Raw genomic sequence first — 22,987 nt, 5'->3', positions numbered from 1 at the left:
ATGCTCAATATGATGGAAGAATTGCAACTTAATCTCAAATGATTCTGATCTAGCCCAAGTAATAAACAGTTGCTGGCTAATGATGTGTATGAACATCATTCCCTGGAACTTATTCAGTAAGTGACATGAACACAGTAAGTCTAATAATGCACCTCACCAAATGAGCATCTATTCTTTTCTTAAAACTAAACACCTTATCTTACAGTCCATATTTTAAGGAATGAACAGATTGGAGACTGGTCTACCTAATGAAAACCCACCAAATACAGTTTTCAAGTCTTATTTTTTCCTGACAGTAGATGTGGCAAGGGTGTGAGTAGTTATATGCTGTGACAATCCGTGTGCATTAAGAAATTTCTGCACTTAATACTCTCCACCGTTCTTCCGAAGCACCAATGTGGGCAAGTTGGATAGAGGTTCTAAAGAGAACTGTCAACGAGTGGTCCTCAAACAACCTGGCCAGATTCACCTGGGAGTGCTTGTTAAACTCCTGGACTGCACCTCAACTTAGTCAGCAAAGTCTCTGCAACACACTTACATATTCCAATGTAAATTAAAGGGCCTTAAGAGAGCCACAGAAACCAAAGTTAAAGGCAACTGAAACCAACCAGACAGGTGGTAGACAATATGAAAGATAAATTAATTAGAAAGAACCATGGTTACTCTGTGTAGCTATCCACTGAGAACTTTTGTTATTTATTCTCAAGAATAATTTTTTTCCTCAAGAATTTTTTTTTTTAGGATCAGAATACTTAAAAAAGATATCAGTGTGTCAAAATACATTTACTTATAAAGTTCACATAGAGTTACAATGTCAGTAGGAATTTGGGAAGATAATATTCATGAAATTGTTACACTGACAGGTAAGGTTAATATGAAGTTTGGAAATTTTTCAGTGTTTTAAGGGTAAAATGACCCTAATGCTGAGGCAACACACACAGAAAATCAAACACCAGTGTTTGGATGTCAGAAACCCTTCAAGTTCTGCTGCTGTGTGTAGGGCAAAGCTGTGGCGCTAAAGTATGATCTAGGCACAATAGTGACTAGGTAATTTTTCTCATTAACTTAGATTTCTTTTCAAAGTTAATTGTTTTGTTTGTTTTTAGCAATAAGTCCATTTGGGCTTACCCAATTGTTGGTCTGCTGTGGTTTCTGTCTTCATTGTACCATGACAGAAAAGTTCCATATGACTGATACTGTTAAGGCCCTAAACCGGATTTACAAGTGCTTTGCTGGAGGATTCCGTCTATTTATTAACAGTTCAGTCATCAGAGGTGCCAAAGGTGGTATGATTCTCATCTTACGTTACCTTTGTTGAGATGATATAAATATGAATAAAACCCACAAGATTTTTTCACTTCAATCTTTCCTTTCCCTTCAACTTCATAGCAAAATAATTTTGTGTACTTTTTATAAATGGGCTAACACACATATATATATATAATTTTGATTTTCATTACAATGGAAAAGTTTATTTGCATTTAATAATTATAATCCTTTTCAACTGAGAATGCTTAAGATAGCAGAGTATTATAATCCTCATTTTCTAACTTTTCTCTTCCAGTTTTCCCTCTAAATTCCAGTAGGCTTTTAATGCCGCCTGGCACTTTCTTCTAGTATCCACTATAAAAAAGTAAGTAGCTGGAGCTTCCCCGGTGGCGCAGTGGTGAAGAATCCGCCTGCCAATGCAGGGGACACAGGTTCAAGCCCTGGTCCGGGAAGATCCCACATGCCACGGAGCAACTAAGCCCATGCACAACTACTAAAGCCTGCGTGCCTAGAGTCCATGCTCCAAAACAAAGAGAAGCCCCCGCAATGAGAAACCCACGCACTGCAACGAAGAGTAGCCCCCGCTCGCCGCAACTAGAGAAAGCCCGCGCACAGCAACGAAGACCCAACGCAGCCGAAAATAAAATAAATACAATAAATAAATTAAAAAGAAAAAAAGTAAGCAGCTGGAAGAACTTGTTCTACTACTCAGCCAGCTGTTTCTTACACTTAGAGAAAACAACACAGGGGTCTAGAACTAGACGAATACATTGTTAAATCTTTGAGACTTAAAAGAAAAAGGATATTATGATTTAAGAAATAATTTTTTAAAAATAGTAGCAAAGTAACATTTTATCGGGTTTTTTATGATTTATTTCTTCCTAACTCTTAAATTACAGACTGGAAAGGATATCCAAACTGGAAATTCAAGGAAATATTTAATATATCTTATGAATGATTGATCAGTAAGTATACCCTAATACTTCTGTTTTTGCTTTGCTCCTGCCTAGACAGTTAGGATAGAACTAGTGAGAGACCTTAAAAATGTTCTTATGAGTCAAATGAGTCAAATCACTTATTTGTCTTATCAATACAAAGCCACATGAATGAACATGCACAAAGTAAGACTGACCAAGGTGACACAAAAAATAACTGCAATCATTCCAAAGTCAAGTGTAAGTGACTTGCAATTATTCATCCTGTCATCATTCCTCTCATTGGTATAGGACAGAGTTGACTAAACATACAGATAAATAAACATTCATGAGCACAAATAACTAACTGGAGTTGGGAGATGATCGGGACCAACCAGAGGACTTCACATTCAACCCTATGAATATAGTATTCATTATGACAATATATTCTAAAGTATAGATTTACTTGAAGACTAAAAACTATCAACTCTGGCATATGACTATCAGTTATAATAAATACAATTTGAAAATTAGAACAGATATTTTCATCAAATTTTAGAACTGTTTTATTTTCTCAACAATAGATTTTGTGAGTGTGCAAATTAGCCTTTTGTAAAGATGTGCTGACCTACCACAGTTGCTTAAGGAAATCATTAACAATTATTAAATAAATTCCATGGAGTACTATATAGAAGTAGATAGTTACTGAAGTGCTTAACCACAGATGACACTGAAACTGAAAACTGCTTTGTGTCTTTTTGAGATGTTTACTTCCCTACTGTAGGTCCTCCCCAAAATGAATTCTGAGTATATTCAACTTAATATTTTAAGACAGACCATTCCAAACAAACCCTCAAATTGAATCTTAAAAATTTATCTATCTCTTAGTATGATGCTATAACATATAGATTTAATTTTATTTAGGATTGATGACTTATAGTTTTCACCTCTGAAAGCTAAAAAATAATTGCATGTTATTCTCCATTAAATGTATTTCCAGAGAAAATATTTCTAAAATGTATATTAGCAAATTTCAAGCTTATTTAATACCTAGAATTAATCAAAGACCATACTGTACATGCCTATATGCTCAAATATTTTTTCACCTGGATATTAACATTCTAAATCCACAATTTACCTTAATTGTTGGCAGCAGTTCAGCTTTCCATGATAAATCAACCCCTTGCCGGCTTGGAAATAAATATGAAAATATAATTAAAGGACAAATATATTAAAGTATTATAAATTAAAAATGAGCTTCAGAGCAAAAAGAAACCATCTATAGACCTACCAAAGACAGTTCTAATGAACTCAAGTCTAATAGGTCTAACACAATACATTTTATCCACATAGTCCTTTGGGGAACAAAATGTAGTTTTTCCTAGCAAGCAACTATCAATGTTTGCAAAAATTACTAGTATGTTAATTTTCTTTATTTTTAATTTTAAAATCAATACTATAATTTAGTTTAGTAGCAAAATGAGCTTAAGAATATCTGAAGTGGGACTTCCCTGGTGGCACAGTGGTTAAGAATCCTCCTGCCAATGCAGGGGACATAGGTTCGATCCCTGGTCCAGAAGATCCCACATGCTGAGGAGCAAATAAGCCCGTGCGCCACAACTACTGAGCCTGCGCTCTAGAGCCCGCAAGCTACAACTACTGAAGCCCATGCGCCTAGAGTCCGTGCTCCACAACAAGAGAAGCCACTGCAATGAGAAGCTGGCACACCAAAACGAAGAATAGCCCCCACTCACTGCAACTAGAGAAAACCCGCACGCAGCAACAAAGACCCAACACAGCCATAAAGAAATAAATTTATATTAAAAAGAAAAAAGCAAACTGTTAAGCTTTAAAAATATATATATATCTGGGGCTTCCCTGGTGGTGCAGTGGTTGAGAGTCCGGCGCAATGGTTGAGAGTCCGCCTGCCGATGCAGGGGACACGGGTTCGTGCCCCGGTCCAGGAAGATCCCACATGCCGCGGAGCGGCTGGGCCCGTGAGCCATGGCCGCTGAGCTTGTGCGTCCGGAGCCTGTGCTCCGCAACGGGAGAGGCCACAGCAGTGAGAGGCCCGCGTAACCGCAAAAAAAAAAAAAAAAAAAAAATCTGAAGCTATTCTGAAAGTGTGATTTGAGTATATCTTATGTTGAGAAAAATGAACAGAGGGCCTTATGTTCAAAACACTTACCACATAGAAGTGCTGTTTATGCAGCCAAAAATCCAGCTATTTGTATCCTATTGATTAATAACACAAAATAAAACACACTAAATATTGTAGAAAATAATTATATAAAACAGGCATTTCACTGTTTATGATAGGGTCAGTAGGCACAATGGAAACATAAAATAACAACTTATTGTTTAGAAATGTATTCAAAATGTTCTCAAAAGTCAAACAGGTCAAGGTGAGGCAAAGAAGTCTAATGTCAACATAGACAGGTAAAGCAAGTAACCTGGAGCAGCAGTATGAGAGAGTAACCTGATAGGTTATCGCTCCACAGCATACTGTTAAGCAATTTTCATTTCTGAACCAACACTTTTAGAGTTCAGCAATGTCTACACTTTAATTAGGTACTTACATAGAAAGTAACCTATATTTTAACAAAACTAGAAGAGAACAACTAGAGGTAGACTTTCACACAAACAGAAAAAAAAAAAAAATCCAGAGCCAAGTAATTAAAAATAATCTAAGTACAGCTTTTTAGTTTATCATTTAAGTTCTCATTTGATTACTAGGCAGATAACTTTTATGCAACTGAGAATGTGCTTGGATTGAAGCACAATTCCAAGGGTTTAAGACTAAAGCTAGTTGTTACTTTACTAGTGCAGACTGGGAATGCTGCAGAGATGGTTGTGGTATTTTAACAATATTATGTATTCAGCTTCAGTCATTTAAAAGCAGTATGACCCAAGATCTTCACTCTAACTTTTAATGAAGTAGTAAGAGCAATGCTCCAAGATCTAACGATCCAACTACTGAAATCCTACCAGGGCATAAGAGAATGAGAAACACTGCTGAGACAGCTACATATATTTTTCCTTAGTATACAGACAGGACAATAAAAATATCAATCCTTTCGTTCAATTAATATTTATGAAGTCCATTCCAGGGCCAAGGAATTATGCTAAGCCCTCAAGAAAAATGATGAATCAAGCAGACATAGCCTCTGCCCTCATCAAGCTTAAATAAAATTTTAAGATATTTTTCAAGAATTCAAAAAAGCAAGCTGAAAGAAAACAAACACAATGTGGTATTTCTCTACTCTCCACTGCTGGCAAAATACTTCAGTAAACTCTTTTATCAGTTACTTGTGTTTACCAGAACAACCACGTGACATTATAAAGCAAGGCAACAGAACAGATCTGCATAGCCTAGACAAAGAGAATCTAGCAACCTCTCAAGATCCAACTCACTTTTGTAATAGGTTTTTGCAGTTATTGCAACTCAAAGACAGCCCTTATGAAAATTGCCAATACTGCACACTACTTACTTTGGTGTCTAGGGAATTCTGATTCATTCACTAACAGACTGAATAAAGTATTATTCAAATCCACCCTAAAACACCATGTTGTTATAACCTAGAAGGTGTCAAAGAACAATTTCAGGTCATCTAGTAAACACCCCTAACTCAGCTAATTTTAAAACTTGTATTAAAAATCTTAGAAAAAGTCACTCAGAATTTACTAACTCCTGAAGTGCACAGAAAAGAAAATGCTACTTGATTATAAAATTTATAGATCTAAAAAAAAATCTATATACAGTAAAAAATATGTCCTCGATGGCTGCTAAAATCATTAGGTGAAAGGCTGACTAGGAACTTTATAATGAATGGATCATGCCAATATGACCTGAGTCCACTGATATATCAGTCCACTGATTTTTGTCACTAAAAGTGGGACAACCAGATATTATATACCTCCCAATATGATAAGTACGCAGTTCTACTTATAAAACATTCATACCATAAAAAAATGAATCTATTCAAGATTCTAGATCTAACTACCAGCTTACACAAAACAATGGATAGAAGTACATTTTAAAAGATACCACAAGAATACAATCAACTAAACCCAGGACAAATGTATGGCATGGGGGAAAAAAAGAGGGGGCTGTTAAAAAAAGACATAGGACATATGAATCAAATGCAATGTATGTACTTTTTGGATTCTGATTCAAACAAACTAACTTAAATGAACAGAGGAAAACTGAACATGGACTGGATACCACATGATATTAAGGAATAAGTAATTAATTTTGTTGGATAAAATAATATTATTATAATATTATTATTATTATAATATGTAAAATTCTTATCTGTTATAAAAACATACTGAAATATATATTGATAAAATGCCTGGATTTTGCTTTAAAAATGCTTCACTCAAAAAAAGTGAGGAAGGGATAAATCAAGTAAGAATGGCAGAATATTGATAACTGTTAAAGTTGTGTGATGGTTAAGTAAGAATTTATTATATTCTCTCTCTACTTTTGTATGTTTGAAAACTTCTATGATAAAAATTGAAAATATTTAAAACAAATTCTCCACATGACTAGTAATACTTCACCCATGGACCTTAATTACAGAAAAGGGATCCTCCAATAAGCCAAATGGATAATTTGCACTTTGGCAAGGATTTTTGTCAATATAATACTGACATTCTGATTTGGAATTTCGTAGGAGTGTGGCTATTTTAAGCCATCACTCTCAGGGCCAGATTCTCTTGGGATAAACTACCCATCCAAATTTTAGGCTGAGAGATGGTAGTCTGTCTCTGGTGAGAGATGCAAAACTGTGGCAATTCCACTAAAATTAGTATTCATTAGCACCTAGCCCACAGTGCCTGCCTACCATCTTTTCTAAAGACTCTACTATATATCAAATGGTGGTATCAACCAACTAAGTAATATATTAGATCCTAGTCCTAAAAAATACAAATAATCCAACAAAAGGGAAACGAGGGAACTTAAATTATGAAAGATGCAAATATAAAGTGAAGAATCCTAGGACATGAGGGGAAAAAAATCAGAATAGAGAGAAAGGAACCCAAATTGGGAAACAAATTCCTGAAAGTAAGAAGTGCTGATAAATTATTACTTAAACAGACCTAATATAACAAAAGCATGCTAAAGCATCTAACATATTTCTAGCATAGTAGGTACTCATTAAAAAGAAATACACAAACAAAATCATCATACTGATACTGTAAGTCTAGATAACACTGTAACAAAAAGTTACTATACTATTTTAGGGGATATTTGGTATAAAAAGTACTGCAAATTTGAGTATGGAAGCCATGGGAAAAACAGGATTTACTTTATAAAACAAAGGATAGCTTTGCTTAAATATATCTATTCTTTAAAATACTAATAGAATTTTAGAATTAAAGGAGCTCTGAACTGAATTCCTTCAACCTAAACATAGTGAAACTAAAGTAGAAAAGCCTAAACTAGAGGCAAAGGTACAAGCTAATAGTATAGATATATTATCAGTTACAGAAGCATTTTGATTAGTACTTTTCAATCAATACTCTCTGTTCCAGATAAATGTTTTTCAACTAATTAGATTTAATAATAGTTCATACCTAAAGATGATACCTACTAGATACTAGTTGAATCTTAAAAATAAACAACAGTTAGCCTTTTAAATTTACATAAATTGTATCAATTATCTTACCAGCATGGTGCTCTGACAATAGACATGAGTGTAGATTTTTCTATGATTTGCAAGGGGAAATGTAAAATATATCTTATCAGATTCCTAAAAAAAGAGGGAAAACACAATAAATTATGAGCAGATAATTTCATCGTTCAAAAATTCAGATAAAGTAATGAATAATTATTCTAATTAATTATTTTAATTCTATCATTCTTGGTGTTGTTGAGAACCAATAATCTAGGAATGGGAAGAAGATACAGATGCAAGATAGATCAGGTATAAACTCTGTAGACCTGAATTTGTCTTGGAAGTATCAGTATGAATGCATGTTTTTTTTGTTTGGGTTTGGTTTTTGGCCTTATGACCAAGATAAAATACATTTCTTAGCTCTGCTTACTGAAAAGGCCTTAGAAATGCTAACTTACTAGCCATAAACATCTCTAGTACCCAAATTATGGTTTGCAGATACTGTTTCCCAAATAATAGGAAGAGCTTCTTTGAGAAAAAGCAGATTCAAGGTCTGGGACGGGAGATGATACACAATGAGCTAAAATACTTTCTCATACTAGACAGTGAGGAAAATATCAAAGACAACTAAAGAGCAGCTATATCAAAAAGATTCAGGAGCCTACCTTGAAATGGCTTCCATTGGTCAAGGACAGAACAGTTTTAATAGCAATTTTAGTATCAAAGATAGAACAATTTTAGTATTTTTGTTTAGACAGAAACACAAAAATGTTTCAGCTCATAATAACACTGGAGGAAAAACCCCCCAAAACATCTTATGGTCACTGATGGAGGGTGTTTGTAAGCCAACTCACTACTCTAAAAACCAGTAAATATAAGATCCAAAGAATTATCGTTTTTTTCCTTTGTAATTTGTTCTACTTTTGATAAATTTAGTAGATGAGAAGTTTTTCTATATAGTGTTTCAGTTAATAAATGAAGAAGGAATAATCGGAGTCTCATTGCTCTTGTACTCCCTATTAATGACTCTAGGCCTTCTTCATCAATAGCTGCTAACATCACAAAAAGAGAGAGAGTCTAGGAAAAACAAAAACAAAACAAAAACCCGAATCTGATGAAGCATCTAGATCCAAGATCCAGCTACCAAGTCACAGGAAAGAGTAGGGAAAGGAATATACTGGATGACATTACAGGAATGCAATCAGCAAAATCAAGACTGTGTGAAACTCTATAGGACAAATGACTAGTTTTTTTTTTTTTTTTCCCAACAAATAAACTGCAAGGAAAAAAAAGGGTGAAGGAAGTATTAGATATTAAAAGAGGAATAAGAGACATATCAACAAATAATACGTACACCTTGTTTGTACCCTGATTTAAACAAACTGGAAAACAAAGAAACAACAAAAAATTTGACAGTTATGATAAAACTGGAAAATTGAACAGACTAGATATTACTAAACTGATTTAGTATGGGAAAATAATGTTATCTTCTTTAAAAAGTCTAGCTTTGAAAAATAAATACTAAAATATTCTTGAAAAAAAAATTTAAATCCATTGGTGGTATACTTACATTGTAAGCCACATAGGTCCATTTGGACACTTTTACTGGAACCCACATAGATGTCCCTAAGGTAAAATAAATTAATTTGTTTGGCTTTTTAAAAAACATTAAGTGATTTCTTTTACTGAATCCTTCTCAGTCGTAACAGGATTTGAAAAAGAAGCAGTTTCCTGAACACTGGCTATTTTAAAATAGAAAATCTAATGAGATGTTCTCTATATGCTCATCACCAAGGAGCATTCAGATCATGTAAAGCATTTAAAATCTTTCTGATGTCTAACTCTAAGAAGTATCAACAGAAGAAAACAAATATTTCATTTTCCAAACTAAGTAGAGCATGACAGATACATATAAAAACAAAATGTACCAGCAAAAGATATGCCGTTAAACCAAAAGACTGAAGAATGACACTGAGAAACTAAGTCAAGAATAATATAGAATTTATTTTACGTGACTGTCAGGAGAATAGAGACATTTAACGCTTTTAAATTTTTCTACTGTCATGTTATTTTCAGTACAAAATTTTATCAGCAACATCTTTTTACTTTTACATTTTTTACTTTTCCCCTCCTTAGCCAAGAACCTCATAAGAAACCAGCATAGGGAAATTAATAAAATATAATAGGATTATAATACCTGAAGCATCACAGTTTCAAAGAATTTGTCTGCTAATGACAAATTTACCTAAAAATAATACTCAAAACTCTACTTAAAATTAAAACATGCTATTACTACTGACCTGTTAAGTCAGAAATTATTGATGGATTTTCCTCAAAGTGTTTTGCTGGGTGTCTTATGAAGTGGTGATTCAAAACTGACAATTTCTTCTTGGGATTTTGAGTTATCTAGAAAGAACATTGATACATTCTGTATCCTTTTATATCCACTGTGATGACCTAATGAAACTTTGTTTCAAGTAATAATAATAAGAGCCAACAGTTACTTACTGTGGGCCAGGCACTGTTCTAAGTGCTTAACATGGGACTAACTATGCTTTGAGTTAGTTTCCCTGTATATATGTTTGTTTCTCCTCCTCAACTGTATGCTTCTTGAGGAGTAGGAATCATATCCTAACATTTTATTGTCTAATATTTAGTTTAGTATATCATATACACTGAGTTTGTGAAAGAGAGCCCAGTTTCATATTATTTTGATTCTTAGCAGTATTAGTCAAAAATTTCTCATTTGTCCCTTAAAATGTATCTGTAAAACACTTATCCATCCAGAATTATAATTTATTACATGCTAGTATTAGCATTTTCTCACCTTAGAATTTAATGGAAAACAAGATTTGATTTGTTAAAATTAGTTTGATGTATAATTTTTAAATAATATACCTTCATTAGTTGAAATGGGGTTTTTCCTAAACCTACCAAATGTCATTTAAAATACAAACTGGTCAAATACAAATTTTAATTGATTCTACTGTTGTATATAGTTGAACAGATTAAACACATTTGCGATAAAGTCACAATTAAAACAAGGTTGAAAAACTGAAAAACATTTACATTCCATGACTCCATGACTCCAATGTTAACAGTGTTAACTCTATGAAGCTGATTTACTTTAATAAATATACTAACTTAAATATGGTATCTTGTGGTTTAAAATGTGGTAAAACAGATCAACTTGTGTCTCTCTTTTACTGCATTCTTCAGGAGAGAGCTAAATATCTATCATTCTCCCTAATAATAGTTATGCAGCTTTCTGAAGGGTTAAGGAAAAAAATATAGACACTACCCTACTCCTAAGAGAGAATGCTTAGGAGCAAGGTTAAGACACAATGATAAGGAAGCATTACCCAGAGATCTGCTGAGAAAGAAGCCACACATAATAGTCTCTCAAAGAACTGGGGCCTCCAGGAAAAAGAATCCAAAAATATATGCCATAATGGAAAAAATTACCAAAAATACAAGGAACGTTTTCTCCAAAAGGAGAAGCCAGAGTTGTAGTTCTCAAAACATGCTTCTATGGAACAGTGATGCACTGCAAAGTGACCTGAGGTGAAAGGCTGCTTTCGATGAATAATGACAATCTGTTCCCAATTCACAGAAAAAAAAAAATTAAGTTAATAGAATTCTCTGAATTTTGCTGAAATCCTTGGTGCCCATTACTATTTATCTGCTGGCAGACAAGAAAGAGATGAATGAGTAATATGATTTCCAGGTAGCCTGCTAACTGAACAACTTAGAAAATCACTAGTTGGGAGAGTTTATATGTAAAATATCAATACAGAAAAGGTTTGACTCTAGAAGTACATAATTTAAGTTCTGGTGAGCTTGTGTTATTCAATGAATGTAGATATTTTGATCCTACTGCATAAGGATATTTGTAATAAGTATTTCCCTTAAGGTAAAAAACAAAAAGTCAGAAGGACATATATTAAATTTTAAACAGTAAAGGGGAAGAACTGAGGAAGATTTAAGGTATTCTTTCACTTTTTCATTTTTCTTGCATTCTTAATTATTAATAGTTATCAAAGATTACAGATAAAAATACAGATATTTCCATTTTCAAACTAATTACAATCAATATAAGGTGTAGGCTTCTATTTTCATCAAAGTAAAAAAACGTATTAAATCTATCACTGCTCTAACAAAAGCTTTTACTTCACTAAAATAACTTTTAGTTTAAAAATACATACTTGTTTAGTATCAGCATCAATAAGATCAAAGAATGCTCGAATTGTAGTCAATTGTAATTGTTTACACCTAAAGAATAAAATAAATGTTACAAATGAAACTTTCTTTAAAAATATACTTTTAATACAAACAAATAATTCTATTATTTAATGGAATATATGAATTTCCTTTAATGCTGCAAACTCTAAAATTATTTAACAAATTATCATTATTAAGCATATATCTTAAAGCTGAAACCTATAAAAATAAAGTAAATTAAAACTTCCTGGATATTTGAGAGTATAAGTGTCAGGCCCCCATCTTCCCTAAATCTTCCTGTCTACCCCAGGTATAGACATATTGTCTGCCCCATCTTCATATGTCTGAACTGTTGTGGTCCTTGCAAACACTACTGACTACACAGCCAGAGGAAGGTGAGAATCTTTAAGAGATTCTTTCAGCCAATATATATAGAGATAAAAGAGAATCTTTAAGCCAATGCATATAGAGATAAAATACTAGGATTTATGTATTTCTTGGCCTTTATTTAACCTATTTCTTTATTTATATTAAGGGTAAATCTAATTCCTACTTGGTTTTCCATGTGCTGCTCTAGAATAGGCAATGCTGCATTAATCAAGTCCGAGTTTGGTGACTGGCCAAGAGCTCAGAAAGTCCTACCACAAGTATCTTTGATTCTGCCCAGCTATGACAAATTCTAAAATTTTGACATTATCATTTGAGACTGATGCTACTGGTTCTTCAGGAGATGATTTTATAGGTTGTCGAGGACACCTTGGTTAAACTGAGACAAGAACAAAGGCTGAAGTTCTAAACCCCTAAGTTAATCTTTCTCCCAAATCCTTATTTATTTATGGATAAAGCTCTAAGAAAGCTAACTAACCAATCAATTCATTGATGAGAAAAAAGGACCACCACAAATTGCCAAAATAAGTTATATTAACTTACCATACAATGGAGAGGTGGTCTGTTGAAACCCAGGTCTTAGGCACTGCTGAACTCTAAATGGAAAGAAACAAAAATCATACTTAAGAAAAATGCACTTGTTATTCTCCAAAAGGCTTGAAATTCTTATAGGCTAATATTTAGAGACATGTAACATTAGTTTCACCATTTTATGATGCGCAGAAATTTTTAAATGATGCACTCTTGTAAAAGGTGATCCAAAAATATTAAGATACTGAATATTTCCTGCATAAAATAATTCTTTGTCATTACTTAGTCAAGCTTAAATTACCCTTTAAAATTATTAAAACATCCACAGATTACTTAATGAAGTTTACTGTCTAACTCTTCATTACTCTGATAAGAGGTTAAGTTTATGATTCTTTAATAAATCATAGTGTATATATAAATTATAAAAGATATTTCAGTAATTTTAGTTCTGACTAGACTATCACTTAATAAGTTCTAAGATGTTAATTCTAATCAGGATGTGCCTGAAAGATACCTAGGCCTGAGGAGATTTTTCAAAATAAATATGCCTAATCACAAAACTACCAAATCGGACTCTTGTAAGTGGGGTCCAGACTTATTTGGAAAAAAATCCCTAGATGATTAGCATATATACTACTGGTTAGAGACAGAAGGGCAAAAGCCTAGTAAAAAATATAAGTATTTTCAGAAGGCTTCCTAACAGTGGCACAGCACCCTCCAAGAACTAGAGACTTCGATCTATACAGGGTAATGACCTCCCTGTGAACAGCATCTTACATACAATGGGGAAACATTAAGTAAATCTGATACTATTTTTCATGTCATCTCTCTCTCTACACTGTCAAAGACACAATGAGATGCCTTCACTAGAACTGTCAAAACAAAATGAAAATAGGAAACTAACAATGCTGTATGCAAGAAAATTTAGAGGGCTAAAATGCCTCTTTGTTTTTTTTAATAAATTTATTTATTTAATTAATTTATTTTTTGGGGGGCTGCATTGGGTCTTTGTTGCTGCACATGGGCTTTCTCTAGGTGCGGCAAGCGGGGGCTACTCTTCGTTGTGGTGCACGGGCTTCTCATTGCAGTGCCTTCTCTTGTTGCGGAGCACGGGCCCTAGGCGTGCAGGCTTCAGTAGTTGTAGCATGCAGGCTCAGTAGTTGTGGCTTGCGGGCTCTAGCACGCAGGCTCAGTAGTTGTGGCGCACGGGCTTAGTTGCTCCGCGGCATGTAGGATCCTCCTGGACCAGGGCTCAAACCCACGTCCCCTGCATTGGCAGGCGGATTCTTAACCACTGCGCCACCAGGGAAGCCCTATGCCTCTTTAATTTAAAAAAAAAAAATGGTATTTGTAACAAAAAAAAGGTATTTATAACTTCTAAGGAGTCACTGAGTCATTGTCACCATTGTACTCTGCAAATATCAATGTGTATTTGGGTTGGAGGCTCTAAAGTTGAAGGAATCTATAGATTACTTAATGAACTTATAAGCATTAGCGATCTCATTTAGGAATTGTTGCTGGCAACTTACTTTAAAAAATTAAGACAACAAGAGTTCACTGTGGTTCTAAGGTTAGATGCTCAGTAAAGTAAGAACTCACAGTAGACATCATTTACTATCAACAAGGACAAAAGCTAGTTTACTTTCATTCAGTTTAATGAATGCATCTGTGTTAGAACTGAAAAAAGGAAAGTCAACACACATTATAAAGGTAGTTGCGGGGCTTCCCTGGTGGCGCAGTGGTTGAGAGTCCGCCTGCCGATGCAGGGGACACGGGTTTGTGCCCCGGTCCGGGAAGATCACACATGCTGCCACGCGGCTGGGCCCGTGAGCCATGGCCGCTGAGCCTGTGCATCCGAAGCCTGTGCGTCCGGAACCTGTGCTCCGCAACGGGAGAGGCCACAACAGTAAGAGGCCCGCGTACTGCAAAAAAAAATTAAATTTAAATTAAAAAAAAAAAAAAAGGTAGTTGCTCATGACCTTTGTGATAAAAACTGTTAAATGTCCACCAAAATCTTCTTGGTTTTTCATAGTTAACTAGAATGCATGTCTCAGCCTCTCTTATTCTATGGTGTGACTAAGTTTTCTCTAATGGGATGTGAAAAAGAGTGATGTGTGCCATTTCCAGGCCTAACTGCTCTCCTTCATGCTCTTTTCCCCTTCCTGTGGATTGAAACAGTGATGATTAGAGCAACCTTGGAAGTAAAGTATTCAAAAAGGGGGAGCCTACTATCAGCCTGGGTCCCTTAGTGAGACTCCTCAAAAACCACCCGCCACATAAATGCACACCTAGGGCAGTCATATGAGTGAAACATAAAATTCTATTGTGTTTAAGTGCCATTGCCTGCATGAGTGAATATTACAGTAGTTCAGCCTACCCTACGAATGTAACTAAAGTCTCTAACTTAAACAATTTTTCTAGTCCCAATGGATTTAATGTCATCTAACTGTTCTTGAGATAATCAGTAAAAAAAATTACTTCTTAATAATTGTTTTTTTAAAGAGAACATACATATATAAAAGACTAGATTATTTGAGAGCTAAAAGCTAAGTAAATATTTAAAAACTAAATAAAACTCAGATTATACAATAACCAGCTTTGAGAAAGTTCCATAATAAGTAAAATAATATTTTCATCAGAGATAAAGATATATAAGCTGCCTTGAACACAATACATTATCAAATGGATTAGAAAAGAGGGAAGGACACGTCCGCCCCCCCCCACCGCCACACACCATTAAAAAGACCAAATTCTTTAAAAGCTGGAGGAAAGGGTATCAATACAGCATCAAGCTCCAGACCAAGTCTAGGAAATAAGTTATATCCAATTTTATATGACTAAAACATCTATTTTTATACTAAGGAGTTCATATTTAGAGTTTTGAGAACTTCTAGCACATATCTACCCAAAATATTCAGCATCAAAAAACAAGATTCCTACCGATGATGAGGTTTGAGAGATTTAGTAAATTAGTACTAATTACTTCCAAAGCTATTATGGCTATATCACAACTCCTTCAGTTATAAGAAAATGGTGGATAAGAGCAGAATAGCTTAATAATTTTTGTTCTATGTATGGCAAGCATTCAGTAATACCTATTTACTGAATGAACAGCAGTAGGTGAACTGAGCAAAGGAGTATCTATTAAGAGAACAACTATGAAACAAAGAACTATCATCTAAAAAGCAAAAGGAATGCTATAAATTTTCTTTTTAGAAATTAAGTTATATTTGGAGATGACATGTATACTGAGTTTAAAAGTTAAGCTCTTAACTAAAGACTTAAAGGTTAAACATACAAAAATAAGTCCTAAAAGGAAACCTGAACTTATTTTACAGAAGCTGTGTATCCCAGTTAAAGACCAAATACTTGATGTCCTAGCAGGGAAGAATAATTAGCAAATTAATTAATCAGAGCTCTATCTATACTATCAAAGCTAATTTTTAAATTTTAAAATCAGTAAACCTTCATTCAAGTTTAAAATTCAAGAGTATGTGAAATGTTTGATCTTCCATTACCACTGTATACAGCATACCACTGAGATACACCCAGGGCCCCTGGACTTCAGTCCATACTTTTTTATACTTAAAACTCTAATCAATGGATAGGCACTTATTTTGAACAAGAAACAATCGTCTTCATAAATAAGAGTCATTTGCACAAAGTTTCTAAGATCCTTTTCACCTTCCATGGATGTAAGTATCCACGCCTCTGTCTTCCCCAAATATTCATATTCATTGTTTCATGTTCTGTCTCTCTCACATACACATACACATGCACACTTGCACACACACAGTATACCAGACCAACTCAGGAATCATTTCTAACCGATTACATATCATTTCTCCTTTCATGCTCCACTGTGTCCATCATGTTACTACTTTAGTAGAATCTTTAAAAAGATTACCACAACAGATAAGGCACTGGTATGATGGCTTAATTTTGGTAGAAAAGTCAGTCCTGAACGAACTTGGTAATCCCGGAATCCTCCAGCTACAGACAGTGTGGTTAAATTTATGTGCCTAGCATTCAGAATCCAATAGTTGTTTACAGTCATATAAAAATCTGGTGGGAAATAAAAAAGACATACATTAAAAATCAGTAACCATGGTCTGCAACAATAACCCATCTATAATACTAATATTAAACTGAATTTCTGTTTAAGCCATCTGAATTGTCTATGAGCAATGCCATCCACATTTCTCTATTTTGGGTAAAGTCAGTATCTTTACACATACTCTACTTTCCCCATCAGAGTACAAATACTAAGAGTTAGTAAAGGTATCAATAAAGAAAAAAGATAACCCAATTTTATTAGCTTTGACAAGTCCATAGCAAACAGGTCTCTACATTCCACAAGGATGCTGCTTGTTTATGAGCCACATAGTATAGAAAGAAACCCCCGAAATTCTTCCAAAGATATAAGTTTACTATGCTAAGGAGTTATATCAATAGATCTTCCTAATCATGGCTGTGTCCCTGCTTATAGGGCTTAGCAACTCTCTACTGCAGCCACCGTAGTACTGGTGACCAAACAAAGTATTAACTTCTTAAAATACAATCTATCAGGACAATGACAGTCACATTAGTCTTGGGACTCTCCACTGCGGAAAATCTGATGCTTAAGAAGATTCTATCCATTTAGTGTAACAAGTGGTGCAGACAATTTTTCCACTTTATCTATGGAAGATGAGAAAAATTTAGTGTTGAAGATCTGAGGCCAGGGCAGGGGAGTTCTCATTTCCTATTCTGATTATCAAAACTTACTGCATTTTTTATCCTGGCATTTGATCCCATTGATGGCTTTTAACATTTTGGAACAGCAAACTCTTCTCATTAAAGATTTCAGTAGTATTCACTTAGATTGAGACAAAGCAGACCCATTCCTAATACCTCCAGGGCTTGGGATAAGAGTTCCAATGAGGTATACATGCCATATGTCTAAATACTTAAAAGTCAAACTTCCAGCTAACAAACTTAAATCAAATGTATTTTCTCTGCCTACCTCAACAAATATATCATTGAAATAACCTGGAAGGCCAGGTTCAAATTAAGAATTCTAGGACACCTCAGAGTTGGACACCGGATTATGGCAGCATAGGGAGAGCATATCTCTGGCCACAGATTGCTGTGGAGATCTGCAGCAAAGGGGGAACAGATCACTGTGCTCTCTTCTTCTTCCCATCCACATTCCATCCTGCATCAGAAAGACCTCCTGTGCACATCAAAATTCTGTCTGTACCTCATGCAGAGCCACCCCTTGGCCATAACTCAAGCTCAGGATTCTACATACCTGTCCTCAGGATAGATCCAAGTAAGAGGCTAAGGGAGTGGGCTTCAGGCATATGGGCAAGAAAAGTCTGAAGGACTGGCTACCTGGATCATAGTCCAGAAGTAAAGGTACAGTCTGTAAGTGGGGAGGCTGCTTGGCCTGTACACTCCACACCCTGTGGGGAATGGCAACATGAGAGCAGGGCCCTCTGAAGTACAGAGCTCACTGCAAGGCTTCCTTTCCCCTAGTTAAGGACAGTGTTTCCACCAAGTATAAATAGGGAATCTATTTCTGCAGGTCATATGGGTCTCCTAAAAACTTAAAATCCACCCTTGAACTTTTGTTTTTTCGTTCTAATTATGGCTTAATGCAATAAAAAATAAATACAGAATAAATGGCATAGAAGCTTGCTAATTACTGGAGAGGCTCTCTGACCCTAAGAAGCACTTTCAGCCTAAGCCATTTAGAGACAGGCCATCAGTATCCTTCAAAAACAGTAAACCTGGGCTTCCCTGGTGGTGCAGTGGCTGAGAGTCCGCCTGCCGATGAACGGGACACGGGTTCGTGCCCCGGTCCGGGAAGATTCCACGTGCCGCGGAGCGGCTGGGCCCGTGAGCCATGGCTGCTGTGCCTGTGCTTCCGGAGCCTGTGCTCCGCAATGGGTGAGGCCGCAGCAGTGAGAGGCCCGCGTACCGCAAAAAAAAAAAAAAAAAACAACAAAAAAACCCAAAAAAACAGTAAACCTGACTCTCTTGACAGTTCTTTCCTCAAAGAGATTTTTAAAATGCATTTTGAGTAATTATAATTTAACCTGCATGGCTCATCTACATATACCACATAAAATGCAGTAAGAGAAAGAATTCTCAATTGTGATGGCAAGTATTATGACTTGTCTATTATACCTTTAATTTTTTCCTAAACCTATTATAAATAATAATTTATAATTATTAGAATCAGTAAAGCATATTTAACCAACTTCAATAATAAAACTAAAAATTTTTATTAGAAGAGTTCTACAGGCAAAGTTTTAAATGTAATAAGGAAAAAAATCAAACTTCTCTTTAAGTGCTACTGCCAGATATTCCAGCAAGTTAAGTTACTCCTTGGCAATGTTATGTTAAGATGGGTGCTTTGGAAAACTACTTTGGTTTGGAGTCACTAGGGTATATGTCTCACTTATCTGTAAACAAAATTTTCACCACAATTAAGATAATGCAAATTTTTATAGGGTAAGAAGTTATGTAAATTTACTGATTAGGAAAAATAATTATTTCTCTACACATACAGCATTCCAAAAAGCAGTGAAGATAATACTTGACTTTCTTTAATAAAAAGTTGAGATAGTAGGCATTTAATTCTTATTCTGTGACACTATCACTATTTAATTAGATGACAACAATCATAAACTCCTACTGTTCACTCAAAATTCTCTGCAACATTACAGTATTATCCATAATTTCATTTCCTCTGTTATCGTAATGTAACTCAATTCAGAGGCAGCATACATAAATGTTAAAAGCACAGGCCCAGAAACAAGCTTGCTGGAGTCAAATACCAGCTCCACTGTTTTCTTGCCATGTGACTTTGGGCAAGAACTTTATCTTGGCCTCTTTTTTCTGTTCATGAACATGGCAATAACAATGGTACCTACCTCAAAGAACTGCCATAAGGATCAAATGATACAATAATCATGTAAAGTTCTTACCACAATATCCAAAATATAATAAGAGCTCTATAAAGACTAGCAATCCTACCTTACCTCATCATATAAAGTGTTAGCAGACCTATTTATTAAAAACAAACAAGGCATTTCTACTATTTTACTTAAATATAAGGTTATTTTGAATGAAGTACCCAGAGGAGTTAAAAAAAAAAGGAAGTATTAACATACTTTAAGAGACCAAGAGTCATCCTCAAGAATAACTAAAATGAAGCTCAGGTGCCTAGGGGTTATAAGACACATGTTTTCCATGTTAAGATGCAAAAGGGAGAGAAAATTAAACAGCAGTTTCAGTTATGAGCCTAAGTTGAAAGTCACTAAAAGAGATGCTCAGAATTGGAGGTGCTGATTTAAACCTAAGCTACTTCACACATGGATAAACCTGTAGTATACTCTAAAGGGAGTAGGAGCTGCAAGGATCTGTTTAATCCTAAACAACAATGGGGAGGTCAGTTAGTGTTTATGTAACAGTACTCACCTGTAATGAAACGATCTAATGGCATCACAGGAGCAACATGAGGTGTTGCTTGTGTAATAAGAAGATTGATCAGGTCCTGCTTAAAATTTTTCAACGTAAGCAATGCTCTTGCAACAAGGCCACCCATAGAATGACCAATTATCGCCACACTTTTTGGAGCAAATTCTTGACCCTATTTAAAAAATCACCAAGGCATGATTAAGGATTAATATCATAATAAATATACTAAATACTTCTCTCTACATATGAGCAATTTCATAGAAAAAAGAAAATTAAACTATTTATATAACCTCCCATAATAAGATACAGAAATACATTTTCATATATTTGTAATTAGTGTATACATATTTTGTGTTTTGCAAACATTTTTAACAGCTAGGCTTTGGTTTTCTGAACCAAAATCAGAACACTTGGTCTAGCAAATCATGTTTTTACCATTTGTTATATTGTATGTAAGAGGTGTAATTATATTTGGTGTATACCAGAATATTAGATTTCATTGGATATATAAAGTCAAATCATTTATTTGAAAATGGAAATAGCACAAAAAAGCCAGAACAGTTACAACTGCCACAGCAATATACTACCTCATCATATTGGTATATCCTATCTTGTCAAATTATTTCTCTATTGTGTGCCTGGGTTTAAAAGGAAGCCAGCATTCCACAACATCTATTCACTGACAATTACATATTTTATTTTTAAAATAAGTTTGTTTTTTTTTAACATTTTTATTGGGGTATAATTGCTTTACAATGGTGTGTTAGTTTCTGCTTTATAACAAAGTGAATCAGTTATACATATACATATGTTCCCATAGCTCTTCCCTCCTGCGTCTCCCTCCCTCCCACCCTCCCTATCCCACCCCTCCAGGCGGTCACAAAGCACTGAGCTGATATCCCTGCGCTATGTGGCTGCTTCCCACTAGCTATCTACCTTACGTTTGGTAGTGTATATATATCCATGCCTCTCTCTTGCTTTGTCACAGCTCACCCTTCCCCCTCCCCATATCCTCAAGTCCGTTCTCCAGTAGGTCTGTGTCTTTATTCCTGTCTTACCCGTAGGTTCTTCATGACATTTTTTTTTCTTAGATTCCATATATATGTGTTAGCATACGGTATTTGTCTTTCTCTTTCTGACTTACTTCACTCTGTATGACAGACTCTAGGTCTATCCACCTCATTACAAATAGCTCAATTTCGTTTCTTTTTATGGCTGAGTAATATTCCATTGTATATATGTGCCACATCTTCTTTATCCATTCATCCGATGATGGGCACTTAGCTTGTTTCCATCTCTGGGCCATTGTAAATAGAGCTGCAATGAACATTTTGGTACATGACTCTTTTTGAATTATGGTTTTCTCAGGGTATATGCCCAGTAGTGGGATTGCTGGGTCATATGGTAGTTCTATTTGTAGTTTTTTAAGGAACCTCCATACTGTTCTCCATAGTGGCTGTACCAATTCACATTCCCACCAGCAGTGCAAGAGTGTTCCCTTTTCTCCACACCCTCTCCAGTATTTACTGTTTCTAGATTTTTTGACGATGGCCATTCTGACCAGTGTGAGATGATACCTCATTGTAGTTTTGATTTGCATTTCTCTAATGATTAGTGATGCTGAGATCATTTCATGTGTTTGTTGTCCATCTGTATGTCTTCTTTGGAGAAATGTCTATTTAGATCTTCTGCCCATTTTTGGATTGGGTTGTTTGTTTTTTTGATATTGAGCTGCTTGTATATTTTGGAGATTAATCCTTTGTCAGTTGCTTCATTTACAAATATCTTCTCCCATTCTGAGGGTTGTCTTTTTGTCTTGTTTATGGTTTCTTTTGCTGTGCAAAAGCTTTTAAGTTTCATTAAGTCCCATTTGTTCATTTTTTAAATTTCCATTTCTCTAGAAGGTGGGTCAAAAAGGATCTTGCTGTGATTTATGTCAAAGAGTGTTCTTCCTATGTTTTCCTCTAAGAGTTTTATAGTGTCTGGCCTTATATTTAGGTCTTATCTGCTTTATTGCAGCAGTCTGGAACCAAACCCACAATATCTCTGAGGTATACCTGTATTTCTCCTCCATTTGCTCTTTAGCTACATTTGCTTTTTTGTTGTTGTTACTCTAGAAATTACAATATACAGCCTTAACTTATCTACCAGAATTAATATTATACTTCTTACAGCAGTGGAATAATTCTATTTACTCCTCTTCCCATCCTTTTCACCATTAGTATATATTTTCCTTCTAAATAAATTATAAACCTCATAAGGAATTCATTACTGAAAATAAACTTTTTAACCTTTTAATTATGAACCAATTAGAGAAAAGTTGGAAAAATAGCACAGAGAGTTCCCATATACCTCTCACCCAGTTTTCCGCAATGTTAACGTTTAATATAACCATACTACAATTATCAAAAACAAGAAATTAACATTGGTGCAGCAACAGAATTGACTGCAGACCTAATCTAAGTTTTACCAGTTTTCCCACTACTGTACTTTTTCTATTTCAGGGTTCCATCCAGCATCCCACCTTGCATTTATCGTTATTTCTCCTTAGTCTCCTCTAATCTGTGACAG

At 34.9% G+C, this 22,987-nt stretch overlaps 1 protein-coding gene across 1 annotated transcript in view; it reads right to left on the bottom strand.

Annotated features, from left to right (window-relative positions):
* The window catches only part of PGAP1 (post-GPI attachment to proteins 1), a 70,208-nt gene that overhangs the window by 28,702 nt on the left and 18,519 nt on the right, over nucleotides 1–22,987 (bottom strand). Inside the window, exons 4-12 of the mRNA XM_029225662.1 lie at nucleotides 20,417–20,588; nucleotides 16,854–17,011; nucleotides 12,959–13,011; nucleotides 12,013–12,079; nucleotides 10,108–10,213; nucleotides 9,378–9,433; nucleotides 7,859–7,942; nucleotides 4,372–4,418; nucleotides 3,322–3,373 (exon numbers count right to left, since the gene is read on the bottom strand). Coding sequence (XP_029081495.1) covers nucleotides 3,322–3,373; nucleotides 4,372–4,418; nucleotides 7,859–7,942; nucleotides 9,378–9,433; nucleotides 10,108–10,213; nucleotides 12,013–12,079; nucleotides 12,959–13,011; nucleotides 16,854–17,011; nucleotides 20,417–20,588 — 795 coding nt within the window. The remainder of the gene's footprint in view (nucleotides 1–3,321; nucleotides 3,374–4,371; nucleotides 4,419–7,858; nucleotides 7,943–9,377; nucleotides 9,434–10,107; nucleotides 10,214–12,012; nucleotides 12,080–12,958; nucleotides 13,012–16,853; nucleotides 17,012–20,416; nucleotides 20,589–22,987) is intronic.

The sequence above is a fragment of the Monodon monoceros genome, unplaced genomic scaffold, assembly GCF_005190385.1.
Source record: "Monodon monoceros isolate NGI ecotype Baffin Bay Population unplaced genomic scaffold, NGI_Narwhal_1 Super_Scaffold_16, whole genome shotgun sequence".
NCBI lineage: Eukaryota > Metazoa > Chordata > Mammalia > Artiodactyla > Monodontidae > Monodon > Monodon monoceros.
Note: the sequence above shows the minus strand (reverse complement) of the source record. Positions and strands in the feature narration are given on the sequence as shown.